Source organism: Corylus avellana, chromosome 9, assembly GCF_965113065.1.
Source record: "Corylus avellana chromosome 9, dhCorAvel1.hap1.2, whole genome shotgun sequence".
In the NCBI taxonomy this organism is placed as follows: Eukaryota; Viridiplantae; Streptophyta; class Magnoliopsida; order Fagales; family Betulaceae; genus Corylus; species Corylus avellana.
This window is the reverse complement of record NC_142498.1, coordinates 4,487,850-4,504,506: the sequence shown is the minus strand read 5'-3', so window position 1 is coordinate 4,504,506 and position 16,657 is coordinate 4,487,850. Positions and strand designations below refer to the sequence as shown.

The 16,657-nt window shown below is 34.7% G+C and overlaps 1 protein-coding gene across 1 annotated transcript; it reads left to right on the top strand.

The window, feature by feature from the left end:
• Nucleotides 1-3,084: 3,084 nt before the first annotated feature.
• Nucleotides 3,085-9,293, top strand: SYP32 (syntaxin of plants 32). Its single transcript, XM_059604596.2, has 6 exons — nt 3,085-3,378; nt 3,871-4,154; nt 5,864-6,114; nt 6,318-6,493; nt 7,223-7,429; nt 8,910-9,293. Exons 2-6 carry the CDS (start codon nt 3,917-3,919, stop codon nt 9,067-9,069), a joined length of 1,032 nt encoding a protein of 343 aa, XP_059460579.2. The 5' UTR covers nt 3,085-3,378; nt 3,871-3,916; the 3' UTR covers nt 9,070-9,293.
• The last annotated feature ends 7,364 nt before the right edge of the window (nt 9,294-16,657 follow it).

Sequence of the window (16,657 nt, the reverse complement as noted above, 5' to 3'; positions counted from 1 at the left end):
GACAGTTTGAAAAGAATTTTTAACCTATTATCCACCTTGTAGGAGGGAGCACGCCTCTCCACCCCTATAAATATCTCCCATTCGTTCCTAAGCCTCCCCTTACACCTGCAACCCTAACCCTAAAGTGAAAGGAAATTTTCTTGAGAGGAATGAGAAGGTTTTGGGGGATTATTGTCATCTTCAAGGTAACTCTTGACCATTCACTAGGTCGTGTCGGGTGACCCGTGAAAATTTCTGTGTCGTGTCGTGTCGTGTCTAGTGGGGCCATTCCGTTAACTAAACGGGGTCGCGGGTACCCGTGGGTCATAAATAGGTCGACCCACATACCCGTTTTGCCAGCCCTACTCTCATGGCATAAGGGTAGGAAAAAGGAGTAACAAATTTGAAGAGGCAAAGCAATGTCTAACCTCATGACCTTATAGTCGTCGTTCACTAGGTCGTGCCTAAACAAAATAACAGTACGAATGCCATTTTCCTCGCGTAAAACAGAAAACTCTTTTAACATCTCAAGTGGCAACTCCTTGTAATGTTTAATTAATGGGTTCCAAATTGCAGAGATACGTTATACGTTGTTGTGGATGTAAACCAATCCATTGTAGTGACCATTGAGAGTGGAATGTCCTAGTGGCAGAAACATCTCTGAAAAGAATTTTTAACCTATTATCCACCTTGTAGGAGGGAGCACGCCTCTCCACCCCTATAAATATCTCACATTCGTTCCTAAGCCTCCCCTTACACCTACAACCCTAACCCTAAAGTGAAAGGAAATTTTCTTGAGAGGAATGAGAAGGTTTTTGGGGATTATTGTCATCTTCAAGGTAACTCTTGACCATTCACCAAGTATTTATATGATTTTGTTATTATTCTTGTTTTCTGTAAGTTTTAAGGATGTCATGCTAAACTTGTGTACAATTTATCCTAATATGAAAAGAAGGGTTTTCAAATGTTTTATAAGCACTCATTGTTTTCCTTGGTTTTCATATTATCATGTTTCACTATGTTGTATGAACTTGTTTGGAGCTTAGGGTGTAGTTTGTAACATGGTGACTTGAAGATAGAAGCCCAAACATTGCATTAAGACTTTACCTGAACGTTCTCTACCCATTATGGCCGAACATTAGCTCATTGGATAGAACGTTCGACCAGATCACATAATGCACATAAATAGAGTTTTGTGATATTTTAGCTAGATGTATTTAATTAGGACCTTTTTTTTCTTTAGTGAACTCTCTAGTATTGCGAATAACAATAGCCATGTTTCGTTATAGTAGAGATTCGGAATGTCGGAGGACTCGAGCGAATGTATGAGGTATTATGACTGCTTTCTTTAAAAACATGCGATATGTCAGCTGTCTGAGCACGCATATAATATGAGCATATTTATCTTTTATGCAACTTGGTAACTGTCTTTATAATTGATTTAATAAGATGCATCGTATGACATGATATACTGGTATATGTGGTATAATGGTCATGAATTTACTATATATACTTGATTATATGGTCAAATGTGTACGAGTATGTTATATAAACCTTGAATCCAATGGTTGTTTCATGACTTGCGCAACCATAATTGGCGGGTCACTACAGGATATACATCATTTTGTTTGATGATGATACATGCTTATGTGATGATTTTAAATTCCTTAGATTTATTTCACATTCCTATGCATATACTTTGATTATGCTAGAAAGGGGCAGTTCCTCAGTCAGCTACCAGTTGGTTGATTTGAGATAATTGCTAGTAACCCTACTAGGCTAGTCAATACCAGATTTGGGGGCATTACACAAAGTCATTTGTATTACGAGATAACTAACAAGATAACTATGACTACATCACATCACATAATAACCTGATAAAATACAGCATCATATCACATCATAAAATAGGAAAATCATCAATATCTCAGTCGAAGACCCGTTACCAAGTCAAATATTAAATATTACAACCCATGTATAAAGTCATAATGACATCAAATAGGACGATATTCTTAAGCTTGAGCAGGATCACAAATGCGCTTTTGAAAAAAAAAAAAAACAAAGATAATACATTATTTGTAATGTTTCATAGGGATAAAGAGGAATAAAGTACTCAAAATAGCCACAAAATACATTTAATAAGTAACGCGTGGTAGTTCGAAGGTCTAAAGTGAAGTTTTCCATTTATATTTTGACTTACAATAAAAATGATCAAATTTCATTCATTTTACTTGCTAAACAACTTAATAGCTATATATATATATATATATATATATATATATATATATTTTATTTGGGTAAAGTCTACGTATCCCTCTCAAACTACCACGTAATTGATAATGTTTTCCCAAACTTTCAATTGAGACAATGTCCCCCTAAACTACCAAAAATTGTCAATGTCCCACACAATGACAAAAATACCTCCAATAAAATTAAAAAATTAAAAAATTAAAACTAATATTTAAAAAAAAACAGAAAATAAATAAAAAACTAGGGTGTGAATTTTTTAAAAAAGATTCGTTTATTTCTTAAAGTTTTTTTTTTTCAAATTTATTAGAGTATTTTTGTCATATTGAAAAACATCTAGGGTCATTTTTGTCTTTGTATTGGCCTTGAGAGACATTATTAATTGAGTGGCATTGAAAAGTTTATGCGGATTTTTCCTTTTTATTTTTTGGCTCAAAAATTCGTTGTCAATTAGGTAATAGTTTGGAAAAAATAGTTATTAAGAAATGAATGGATCCAAAGTACAAGTTTTTCTAGATATGAATGGATTTTTCGTTTTGCTACATAATTAAAGAAAAGGACAAGTAATTAATTTCATAAACATAAACTTCAACCTCCTATATAATAAAAAGAAAAAAACTAATAAAAATGGAGTAACATAAATAGAGAATAAAATGTTAGAAAAGTACAAATTATGATAGAGCAATTTTTAATATATATATATATATATACACACACCAATTTAATAGACAAAATAGAAAAAATCCTTCGACTTTATTTGATTATTAATTATTATTATTATCGTTTATGATATACAATATTAGAAAATAACATTAAGAAAAGAAGGGGTCCAGTGCAGAAAACGTAACTACAAGACGGTGCCGTTAAAAGCATTTTCCTCCAATTTTCTCTCTCGTCCAGCTCTTCATGAATCTTCGTATCGCCCACTTTTCTTCACAAACCTTTCTCATTTCCACAAATCTAGACTTGTCTTTGTTATTTCCATTTTTCACCCGATCCGACGTAGTACCAGGGTTCTTTGTCAAATTGCCATGAAGGCTGAACTCGATCCAGATCTAGGAACTCATTCGCTTCGTTCCTGAAATTGGAGGCAGTTTACGAGAATTGCATTGATTCCGCGGCTCTAGGGTTTCAGATCTCGCATTTTGAGAGGTGATTTTCCATGCTATTGGCCTGATTTTCCTGTTCCTGATTGGTTGATGAGAAAATATGGGAAGGGAAACGATAATGTAAAGTCCGAATTAAGCGTTTACTGTATTTTTCCAGGAAAGAAAAAAATGCTAACCCAATACACTACTAGGATCAGCTATTCGGTCCTAGTATAGCAATAATTTTAAGATTCGAAATTCTAATTTTCCTCTTCTTTTCATTTTGTTTCCTTCTGAAACCAATTGAATTTATATGAATTTAATGAATTTATGGGGTTTTCAACGTTTAGGCGAATTATGTTGCTGAGAAAAACTGATGGGAATTTAGAAAATCAACAGATGGTATCAACTAGGTCAAATAGTTTTTTTTATAACTCAATTGGGGTTGTTTTAGACGATGAAATCTTTAACATTCGGACTTGGAATATATTTTATCTGTATCTAGAGGTTTCTGGAGTTCAAATCGAAAGATCTGAACGAATTTCTGTGATTTCAGGGGGTTATGTTATTGTAGAATTTCAATTTAAAGTGGGATTAGGAAAATGCATACGAAATCGGCACAATCGTCGTTCCGGGATCGGACACACGAGTTCCAGAGTATAGCGGAGCAGCGTAAGAAGTCATATTCGTCAGGGTCGGTACCAAATGGGCCAAGTAGTAGCTCAAAGTCGGAGGAACAACGATCCGCAGTTGTGATACAGTCCGAGTTCAACAGGAGGGCTTCCAAGATTGGGTATGGGATACACCAGACGTCTCAGAAGCTTGCAAAGCTGGCAAAGTGTAAGTGATGAACCCAAAGTCTCACTAGAAGGTTAATTTATGTTGCTTATTGTTTGTTCTACATACAATTTGGATGAGGAATTCATTTTTAGAATATTGCTGGAATTTTCGATATTATTTCTTCAATATTTATCAAGTATTAAATTACCAGGTTGGAAATTTACCATAAAATCTGATGTCAAGAGATGTGAAGGCATTCTTCTAATAGGATAGTTAAATACTGGTGATATTAATGGTTGTAGAGGATCTCCATAACTTATAATCTAAAAGTAGGAGATCAATGAAAGTAAGAAACAAAGAGTACCGTATACTGCCTAAATTAATCATCCAGTCATACAAAGATCTTAAGAACATGGGCTTAATGGAACCTAAAGGGGGCTGAACACTATTAAAGGTACTTATTGTTCCATTCTTTCCATGTACTTTACATATTGCATGCTGGAACCACCCACCAAATTTTGCCTCTTCTGCCCAAACTTTGCATTTCCAACAAGAACATACCTCAATAGTCATTCCTACAATGATTTTCACCATTTTGTCAAAATCTTCCCTATAGCTGCCGTCCATACAAAGGGAGCAACTTTCCAAGCTGCTTTAACGCACCTTATACTCTTCCAAGGAAACATGACAATGGCGAACCCTCTCAAAGGATTATAACAAGAACATACATCGAATTTCCCCTTGCTGGTCAACCTATAACACTATCTATCCACACTTTACCTGAAGGAAAAACTAGAATGAAGCTTCTCAAACAAGGAACCCAATGTAACTCCCAATCTTGGAATTCTCAAATGAAATAATGATTCCAATGCTACTTATAAAAAAAAAAACAATGATTCCAATGCTTGCCCCCTTCTCTCAAAATACACAGAGATGAAACTACGCATATATGAAACTTCCACAGCTATCAAAAACAAATCAGAGAATAAATCCTTCACAAGAACCTCCCACTCTGCATATCATGCCAAAATGAAATCTCATGCCATTCCCTACTAAATTTCTACAAAACTTCATAATCTCTCCCATCCACTTATAGTTTTTGTGAACTTGACCAATGAGGCCCATGCACTGAAACCAAAATCCATTATCCCCAATTTGTGCTATAACCTGTTTTTTGTGTAGGTGAGCTTTTCTTCTTTACTAAATTATTATTCATTAAAAATAAATAAAATCGTGCCCATGACTTGTCTCCACAAGTGGTCCCCTTCCTTCTCATATTGCCACAACCATTTTCCCAATATTGCTTGATTAAACTTGCTCAGTTTTCTACTTCTCAGATCGCCTTTAACAGACAAAGATACCACATTCCAACCCATCAAATGATATTTGAACTCATATCACCAACCTCATGCCTAAACAATTCTTTTGCAATTGAAAGAAAAAAATTAAGTTGATAAGCTAGAAAGCTTACCTTGTGGGAAGAGTATATCTCCCCTCTTTAGAGTGGTATAACTTCTTACTTCCCGCTAACCTCCTCTCCATTTTTTCTAAAATTGCATTCCACATTATGAAAAGATCCCAAAGGCAGCCCCAAATTCGATATAGGTAATGCTCCTACTTTACAACCCAATATTTCTGCTAACTTGTCAATCCTTACCACATCCTACTGTTACCTGCTCGCTTTTCCCCAATGTTGTAATCATTTTAAATGCATTGTGAAGGACGACTCCAACCTTTTTTACTTTTAATTTATTTTTATTGATTTGTAGTGGCAAAGAGGACTTCAGTTTTTGATGACCCCACCAAAGAAATCCAGGAGCTGACAGCACTTATCAAGCAAGATATCACTGCACTAAACTCTGCAGTGGTAGACCTTCAGCTCCTGTCCAACTCCAGAAATGAGAGTGGGAATATCTCTAGTGACACCACTAGTCATTCAACCACAGTTGTAGATGACCTCAAGAATCGTTTGATGAGCACCACAAAAGAGTTCAAAGAAGTTCTCACCATGAGAACAGAGGTAAGTCCAGTGTTGCTGAGCATCATTGCTTGTTCAATTAGGCTGGTTATCTCAATTAGAGTGCATCATTGCTTGTTCAATTAGGCTGGTTATCTCAATTAGAGTGCATCATTGCTTGTTCCATCACTGTCGCTTTATTGCTCTTTTATTTATTTATTTATTATTTCTTCCAAGACTAAAAGTATTTTATTGGCTTCATGAAGAACTTGAAGGTTCATGAGAACAGAAGACAGCTGTTTTCTTCCACTGCTTCTAAGGATTCTACAAATCCTTTTGTTCGTCAGCGTCCGCTGGCTGCCAGGTCAGCCGCAAGCACCTCAAATGCCCCTCCTCTTCCATGGGCTAATGGATCACCATCTTCATCCCAATCGTTTTCTGGGTAAGAGCTTGTATTTGCTGGGAAGGCACCACTTGTACTATTATTATTTTCTGAGCAATACATAGGAAAGGTGGAAAGGGGAGGGTTATTGTTGTTTAATTGATGTATCACAATATACCCTTTTGAAGACCTGAAACACTAGGTCCTTATCATTAATCAGCTATTGTGTGAGTTAATATGTATGATCTAATTCATCAAGAATATATGGTTAATGTATGATTAGCGTGTATATTTTTTTGAACTCTTTTGACATCTAGTAAGTCAATGTTTTTCTTGGCATTTTCTGAGTTTTTTTTGATGTATGGATTAGATGTTTATGATGCTAAAAAATGTGAATGCCATCGTAGTTTATGCAGAACATTGAATTGTATAATTTTTTTCTGGTTGTATCTGCTTGTAAACTCGAGAATATGAGTGTGAGACTTCTCCTTGCTAGCGTTTTGAAATTTATACTCTTTTTTTTTTTTTTTTTTTTTTTTTTTCTTATCTTGGTTTCAATCATGCCATTTCTAATTTTTCTTGTAAAGACAAGTTCTGCAGTGTTGAGTTGATTTGAAGTTGAAACTTTGGTTTAATTGTGATTTTTTTTAATGAAGTTTTTGGGCAAGTGTTGAAGCTTAGACCTACCCAGCAGCAACCCACCCCTTTACACCTGAACCAAGGTTCAGGTGCCTTAAAGTTTTGAATTTATTCCGAGTGAAACCTTATTCCTGGTTTCTAAATTTACAGAAAGCAGATGGATGGGGAGAGTCAGCCATTGCTGCAGCACCAACAGCACCATGAACAGCAAAAACAGGAGATGGTTCCGTTGCAAGACAGTTACATGCAGAGCAGAGCTGAAGCTCTTCAGAATGTTGAGTCAACTATTCATGAGCTCAGCAGCATCTTCAACCAGCTGGCAACCCTGGTTTCTCAGCAAGGAGAGATTGCCATCAGGTTGTAATTCATATACAGTAATCATTCTGGCACAGTACATATATATTGTGGTTCACACTGATCACTTTATATTCCAGTATATGTTCCAGATATTATTGGTAGTAGTAATACCAGCTACTTGACTTTTGAGTGAATCATTACATCATAAATCACTCACTATGTTTTGATTGAAACTGCTTGTATTAAGTGATGGCATTGATTAACTGAGCATAAGCTAATTATATGATGACTGAGCTAAATACGAGCCTAAAGACAAGCTTCATTAACTAAGCAAGGTAAGGTAAAGTTACCTAGACTAAAGCTTTGCTCAATAATTTGGTCGTCTCTGAAGGTTAGGGTGCATTTTGACAACGTAGTCCGATATATTAGATTTTGATTTTCGTGTTTTACATTTTTACGTAATATATTGGTAACTTATTATCCAAGATATCTCTCTTTTAACTAGACTTGCTATATTAGATTTTGAGTGAGTCTCTTCTGATTCTCTCTCATTTCGCTTTCAGCTCTATTTCATTAGTACTGTATCAACTAGTGAGACGGCAGTTTGATCACTACACATAAGATTTCCACCAGAGAGAAGATTATATTTAAGTTTCAGACAATTTAAAATCTAATTTCGGATGGTAATATTTTGAGGCATCCTTCTCTAAAAGCCTACATCTATGAAATTGGCAATTATTCCTTTTACCAATTCTTGACCTCATCAGAATATTCCCGCTGAAATGTGACAGGCTCAAACTCTGAACCAATTGTGCCTTAAAAGCTCTCTCTCTCTCTCTCTCTCTCTCTCTCTCATCCAAATACAAATAACTCTATTCTTGTTGTTCTGAGATCTATATCGATTTTTCTAATTTCTTAAGAACCTCCAATTTTTCGTAGTAAATTTCATCAGATGATTGCGATGGAGTTTTTCGTTAGTAGGTAGATGTTTCTGATCTTTTAACGTCTTCTCTTCCATCAGTTTGTCAGGACTTAAGTTGGAGATTTTTATGAGATCAGAAACAATGAAGCCATTGGGTGTGCATAGTTCTTGGGTATCTGGTAACTGGGACAGAAACAATGAAGCCATTAACTCATTCATTGATGATATTTAGTGTTAGTTTTCTGCCATAATAAACTTTAAGGTGGGCTAGCTAAATGCATTGAGTTCATAGCTACCCTTGGGAAGATGATGAAACACACTTATTCTAGATACTTGGATCAAGACCTTTGGGTTGGTTAGCTGTGCAAGATAACACACCCATAGCCATCTGCCCCTTCACATGGCCTGAATTTTCCGTGTACACATTGCATTTTTCATTGCAAAGATAAATATGAATTTGCAACTATTTGAAACAATTTCATTCACAATTGCACATGCTTCAACAGTTAAAAATGTGAATGGGCTTTCATGAAGTGCATTTACAATAATACTTCATTGTTTTCTGACCCTTGAACTGGACTTCAAATTTGACTATTGATGTTGGTGTTTTTGTTTCAGGATTGATGAGAACATGGATGACACAGTGGCAAATGTGGAGGGGGCACAAGGGGCCCTGCTCAAGTATCTGAACAGCATATCATCTAATAGGTGGCTGATGATCAAGATATTCTTTGTATTGATCTTTTTCCTCATGGTTTTTCTATTTTTTGTGGCATAGTCACTGTGGAGACAAATTGAAAAAGAATGAAGAAAATGTTGTGTTTTTCCCGGGTGATTAGTCGTTAATATTCATTCCATACCCCATTTTGCTTTAACCAAATATTCATGCAGGGAGATATAAAATTAGTATTCAGTTGGCCTGTGATACATATGTATAATGTATGGATACTTGCGAGTGTACAAGGTGTTGAAAACAATGAGAATTGCGAAAATTATTTGTTAGTCCTCTTCCATATTTGTTATATATTATGTTTCTGTATTATTGCACTTGCAGTCTTTCACTCTGAGTAGTGTACTGAGGAAGATGTATTGCTTACCTTTTTGCTGCATGCTTCTTTTTTTACCCCCAAATATGTCCTATTTTCAGTGTCATCCTTGGGAAGTGGATTTGCGTCATTTAAAGGTACTTTCATGGTCATACATCAAAGCAATTAAATTTTGCTTTTGGAATGGGATTCTGAAACCGACTTTCCTCCTTTTTTCTGGCAATTTTGTTGAGTTCAAGGGCTTTGAAGCTATATTATATATTTACTTTGCCCTAGATTAGATACTGAAATATACTAGTTTGACTCATTTCAGTAAAGAATTTTGTTGGTTCCTGTACCCCTTATGGATTTGTTTTCTAGGGTTTTGAGATTGCTTAGAAACATTAGCAGGGTTTTGTTAACTTCTAGACGATAAGAAAACCATGTACTGACAAGTCTACTGTGAATGAGCTCTATTCTAATCAAAACTCAACAAGTTATAATCCCTTTAACTTCCAATGGAATCCTTTACTCATACTTCGTCAGTTATCACCTGTTTTCTTCGTCTCTGGAGCTTTTAATTGTTTTTTTTTTTTTTTTCTCTTCTTTGTTCATTTCAAGTGAAATGGAGATAATTTATTTTAGGGTTTTGAATTTTGTTTTGTTGTATTTATCCGTGCATGGTGTCATGTCATTTAAGCATGATTCTACATCATTTAAAATTTTAAATGACTTAATAACATAAAACCATTTAATTTATAAAATTTAATATGAGTAAAATAAAATCTCTTTCATTTCACTTATTCCACTAGTTATTGGTGTTGCATTGCTACTGTAATCAATAACATAAAACCATTTAATTTATAAAATTTAATATGAGTAAAATAAATTCTCTTTCATTTCACTTATTCCACTAGTTATTGGTGTTGCATTGCTACTGTAATCAATACTTGCCTATGGTTTCAAATGAAGTGGGTTTCTTGGCCTTGTCAATATCACTTTCGGATACAATAAAAATAAATAAATAAATAAATAAAATAATAATAATAATAATAAAAACAAACAAACTATTTAAGAAGAGTAAAGTTGGATATTAAAACTCTTTTGTCTTTAAATGTGAAATTGCTTTTTGTGTTTAAATAACTGTAAGAGGAATAATATTAGTGCTTCAAAAAGTGAAATGGAGAGGAGCTGGTCATTTATATTTGAGGGATAAAATTGTCTATAAAAAGTGAAATGACAATTTTACATCTCCCAAAGCAATTGATTGTCTCCTCTCAATTGAAATGAAAGATGATCAATTTTCCTCTTATTCGACAAATCATATTACAGATTACTAATGGTGAGGACGGTCGAGCCATTGGCCTGTCCGAATAGTGTGTATGAAGCGAAATTTATCACTAATATAGTAATTTGTTCATTTATTTTTTTGAACGAGCTCAAGCTTTTTTACAAGTTACTCAAGTAACTTATTCATTCTATGAATAAAGTAAACGCCGTGATTGTTTATTTTTTATTTTTTGTAATTCACACTAATAAAAGTTAGGAGAAACTTCATTTAACTTTCCTGAATTGTCATTACTTTGCAATGTCTCCCTAAAGTGCAATTTCTTTCAATTTAGTGTATCAATATTTTAATTATTTACAATCTCACTACTCCGGTAAATTTTCCATTAACTTTTCCCAAAATATCTCTATTTGTTTTAGGAAAAAAAAATTAAAAAGATTAAGGCATTGGTCTGGATTTAACAGTATTTGCAAAAATACTAATGCCTCAATTTTTGCAAATAATAATAATAATAATAATAATAATAATAAATATTTTTTCTATAAAAAGTGGGGTATTTTGGGAATTTTGTTGGGATTTAACGGAAAATCCTAACAGATGGAGGAGATTGAAAAAAAATTAAAAGTTCGATACATTAAATTGAGAGATTTTGAATTTTAGAGGAATATTGCAAAATAGGTGACAATTCAGGGGTAAGTGAAGTTTCCCTAAAAGTTATTTAATTATTATTGTTAAGATTTATTATTTGACTAATTTGATAATTTAACTCGAATCTTAAAATTTATAGTATGTATATAATACATTCATTATACACACAAACACACGTACATACACATAAACACATATATCTATTTCAAAACTCATAATTACAATAATTCAAGGTATATCTATTACACTATGAAGAGAACTTGTTTTAAATGCTTAACATATTTTCATTATAAATTTAAAATAATATTATTAAAATAATAAAAATGAAGTTATATGAGCTTACGAGAGCTGACTTTTTACGAGTTTGGTTCGTTTAATAAACAAGCTTAAATTTTTGTACAACCATTGTTTGTTTAATAATTGAACCAATTTCGAGCCGAACTTAATTGAACCAAGCCCAAGCTTGTTTGCAAGTGGTTTTATTCATTTACACCCCTACTTTTGTGCTAGAACCACTCCATTGCCCACATGCCTGGTATTCACTTCAATAACAAAGGTAACAGTCAAATCTGGCATCGTTAACACCAATGCTGGCTCAATCCTTAAACAATTAGGTGGTCGTCCATAATTATATAATAAAAGTGTTTACAAAAAAAGTTAAGGCTCTAATATTGTAATAAGTTAATATAGTCTCTAATTAAGGCCCTCAATTATGGTAAAAATAATTTTCAATATTGGGGCCTTAAAAATCTCTAGACATGAAAATGAGAATTTATGGACTTTAGACATGTAGTCATTCTATTTCATCTTTTGTTTTTTTTTTTTTTTTCTAAAAACAAAATAATAATAATAATAATAATAATAATAATAAGTTTATAGGAACATTCCATTTCTTGTCCAACATTATAAATTTTTTAATGTATATAAATTTTTGGAATGTCCACTTGTTTAGTTTCTCATTTTCACATTCATGAAAGTCTAATGTGTATAACTTTTTCCAAGGTGGCAACGTCAATTTCAATTAAATTGTCAGTAGAATATGAAAAGTAGTCTCTATTGTGCTCCAACATCAATTATGCTGGGAAGAATATGAAGTCTTAAATATAATAACTTTATTAATAATCTTGCATCCCAAAAAATGAAAAGAATGGAAATCCACGTCGAACAAATCAAAAAATGACATTTGGCCATGTCGCATTATGTCTCAAAATGTATCGAACCAGCCTTGGCTATTCTTAAGCAACTCAAAAGCTTTTTCAGCTTTTCCAGTACATAGTTGGAAAATAGGATTGTTCGAGGATAGAAAGAATAATTTAGGCTTTGAATTGAAATATATTTCATGAGAAGGATTCATAAGAGTTTAAATAGGCTTTTAATCCATTGAGAGAATGGGGATTGATATGTTGGGATTTAAGGAAGTAGGTCCAAACCAAATAGGTGTAAGTTATTTTAGGGTTAAAAGGAGAATAAGTAAAATAATAAGATTTTAGTTTTGGGATCTAACACTAGTTTTTGTTATGTTTTAAACGAAATTAGTTTAGCAATTTGTTCTTCAAGAACAAATAGCAATTTTATAGAAATGGTATTCATTTAGTATTCAAAAAGTGAGAAAATGATCTATTGCAAGTTAAGTTTTACATATGATTGGTTATGAAATGTTCACTTAGTTATACACTAGCACCAGCTCGTTTGCTTACTAAGTAGTGGACTCATCATTCCACATGCTAATGTTGTTTACAAAGATAAGAATAATAATATCAAACGGCAAGGTAGATACAACGAGGATCGGGAGATTGTGCTTAGCAATAATTGATGTAAAAAAGTAAAGAACTACTTAAAATCTTGGGTTGTACTATAGCTTTTATTGGCTTTCCCATTGGTATATAGAACACTAAGGAAGTCAACTACATGTGGATTTTTTTAGAGTTTTGATTGCTATGATGGACTATGGAGTTGAAAATTGCTAATCTTGGTGAATGTTTTTATTAAATGGCAATTTGTTAACAATTAAACCTATTATGTTTTTATCATATTGTAATTTGTGAATTCTATTGAATCTCAATGGCATTGGTATTATTATTACATTATTTTTCCTATTTTTCAATCAAACGTGTCGGGTCGTGTCAACCTGATATTACCGGTTATTTTAAATGGGTTAAACGGGTCATGTTGGGTTACTCATGCAGCGTAGAACTCATGATATGCAAGAATAACAGTAAGAAGAAGAGATAAATATGTAATGCCCCGAAAATTAATTAACTGGTAATTAATTTCACGGTTCATCTCCCAACCTTATCCCTCGCGAAATAAGACTCAGGGACCTCTACTTCTTAAAAGAGAGGATACTAAACAGCGAAAACAAAAAGATTCTATAAATATTAATCATTACAACGAGCGCACCTACCAAGGATCATCAAAGTAGCTAAAATACTATACATATCATCATCTTTACAAGTGATTCATGCTATACCTTAATATGCAAGCATACATCAAGCTCTTATGTCTACAACATAACGCAACGTACTAATTACCATGAGTACCCGCCTAAGCTCATAATAAGTCATCAAGCATCTCCCGAGTCAAATCCTCCACAATAACTGGAAGCTTCGTGGTATCCATCTCTATTAAACTATCTATAACCGCATAATTGCACATATGGAGAAAAAAGGGAAATAATACAAGGGTAAGTCCGACGACTTAGTGAGTATAAATGCAAATGACGTACCTGTTATTAAATAGTGAACTCAGTTGTTTATAAAGCACACGCAACATTATGAGATGATGGATTGACGGTTTATCATAGATGTGATATAGATATAATATATGTTTATAATCATGAGTAACAGTAATAATTCAACTGTATGGTCTATCCAAAATATTATCCCTTCTTAGCAGAGTTGGCGCTATCTTGAGAGACCTATAATACAACACCGGTGCCACGGATATTGTACGCTACCGTCCATAATATTAGTGGCATGACCGAGTCCGACCTCGGGTGGCCCCTACCAGTAATGATGTACGTCTTGTAGTGATCATCCCTTAGGGAATGACTGTGCCCGGTCACAAAACCATTGGATTCAAAGCCCTCCCACATACACATTTGACCATAAAGTTAACCTGTATAGTAAGCTAATGACTGTTATCCCGCACGTATCGGTGTATCATATCATACAATGCAATTAATCTTATCAATCTTTTATATGCATAGTTTTATAAGTCTCATTGTTATCTTATTAATCAACACACATTTTCACAAAAAAGAGTTCATAGTAGCTCCAAAATGTATTTCATGAGAGTTGCAAAATATACATGTTTGATATATAAAGAATAGACGTGTAATGCAAGAAAAGTAACAACAAGCATCCATGTGAGTTTGTACTCACCCGAGTCGTAAGGCTCCTCCATAAAATTCCCTTGATGCTTCATAACTTCGAATACTGAGAAAAAATCTATCATTAGTTTTAAATCCAGCTAAAACAAATCTAGAACATGAAAACAGAGGCTATCGGACGACTGGCCAAAGTGGCATTCCCTGGAACACTTCTGACCGTATATTCGGGTCCGTGGCGGTACGTCTGCCTAGAAGGCTCATACTTCTTGTGGTCGTACGTCTGCCCAAAAGGTTTAGGTAAAACCTCATTTGGTTCAACCGTCCTCCTATCGTCCTAAGCTAGTTCTAAAGCTACCAAAATGATTCTTACAACCTCCTATCTCAAAACAACACCTCTATGCAAAAAGAAATATGCCCAACAAGAATTAAACGCTAACATATGCTTAAACCAAGATTAAGGACAACAATATAACTAGAAGCTACAAACTACCAACTAAGCTAACTATGAAAAACACTTAAACAACATAATGACTAAGGAACAAGCTAAGCTTAGAAGATTACCTCCTTAAAGCAAAACCTCCAAGAAATCTCCTCTCCTTCTCCAAGAACTCATAAAATCCTCACAAAACACTCACACAGGGATTTCAGAGAGCTTGGGGTGAGAATGAAGTTTAAACGTTGAGGGTAGAAGGTATTTATAGGTGAGAAAAAGTAGAGGACGCTACCAACTATAGTGAAAAGTAGCGAACGTTTGAAACTATTAGGGTGTACAGTGTACGTCCGGTACTATTTACTCAGCGGTCCAAAGGTTGTAGCATACGTCCATGTATTATCCAAGGGTTAACCCAAAAGTAGAGTATGTCTAATACTATTGAGGTGTACGTCCGCGTACTATTTGTAGAGTACGGCGTACTATTGGCAGAGTACGTCCGATGGTCCCCCAACGTACGTCCTCACTTAAAGACAATAGCGTATGTACGGTGGTCCTCGGCCGCACGTCCAGTCAAAAAGTTTGAAATTTTCAAAATACCCTTCTAGCTGTTCCTATTGACTCAAAGTTCAAATTAACCCTCTAACTAAGCTACCTAAGCTTAGTTAATTATTTGAGTATGTAATACATGTATTTTAGGCCCCAAACCCTAAACCTAAAAATAATACAAAATATAATCGGATTGGTAATACTACGAGGCCTGTCTGAACAGGACATACCCCTGTACGGACAGACAGTAACAAAGTGTGTAAAAATAACATAGGTGCATCCGGATGGGTAGAGGCCCCGTTCGGACTGGGTTTCCCGAGACTTTAATATTGATGACCTGTCCAGACATGTGGGATCCATGTCCGAACACAAATTCTACAAACTCCGAATTACTCCCCACGTCCAGACATGGATGTCATCTCTAGACACTGCGATCGTGTTTTGACTCCTTGGGGTCCCTTCACACTCACATATGCCCGAGTCTTTCTCATGAAATCCCAAACACTCCGATCTACATCATTCTCCCCAGGTTGAAGAGAATTCACCTTTGAATTCGTATCCTCGTCCGAAGAGTCATCTGTGAACGAGACAAGGTGCTTGATGTTAAAGACATCAGACGCCTTGATGTGGCTATGCAGTTTCAACCGGTAGGCATTTGGATTGATCTTCTCCACAATTTCTATCGGGCCAATCTTGCAGGTAGCCAGCTTGTTGTACTCTCCAATAGTGAACTTATCTTTTGTCAAAACAGCCTACACAAAATCCCCCTCCTCGAACTCTAGGGCACATTGCTTCTTGTCCGCATCCACCTTATACTTTGCCGTCGACTCATGTAAATTCTTGATGGTTGGCTTGTGGCCCTCCTGGATTTGGTCAATTCGGTCTTCAGCTTTAGTATGTGTTCGCTTCAACTTAGGAATAGGTGCCAAATCCAACGATGTATGAGGATTACTTTTATAAATGATGGTAAATGGGTTAAGGCCAGTACTCCGGTTGTTTGACCGGTTGAAGGCGAATTGGGCTTGGTACAACTTCTGATCCCATGACTTGAGATGCTCCCCCACCAAGCTCTGATGTAATGCCCCCAACAATCAA

Excerpts from the sequence above, each read along its gene's own strand:
- SYP32 (XM_059604596.2), top strand. The coding sequence starts at position 3,917 with ATGCATACGAAATCGGCACAATCGTCGTTCCGGGATCGGACACACGAG. Across the intron at positions 4,155-5,863 it reads GCTTGCAAAGCTGGCAAAGT|TGGCAAAGAGGACTTCAGTT; the intron begins GTAAGTGATGAA and ends ATTGATTTGTAG. Across the intron at positions 6,494-7,222 it reads TCATCCCAATCGTTTTCTGG|AAAGCAGATGGATGGGGAGA; the intron begins GTAAGAGCTTGT and ends CTAAATTTACAG.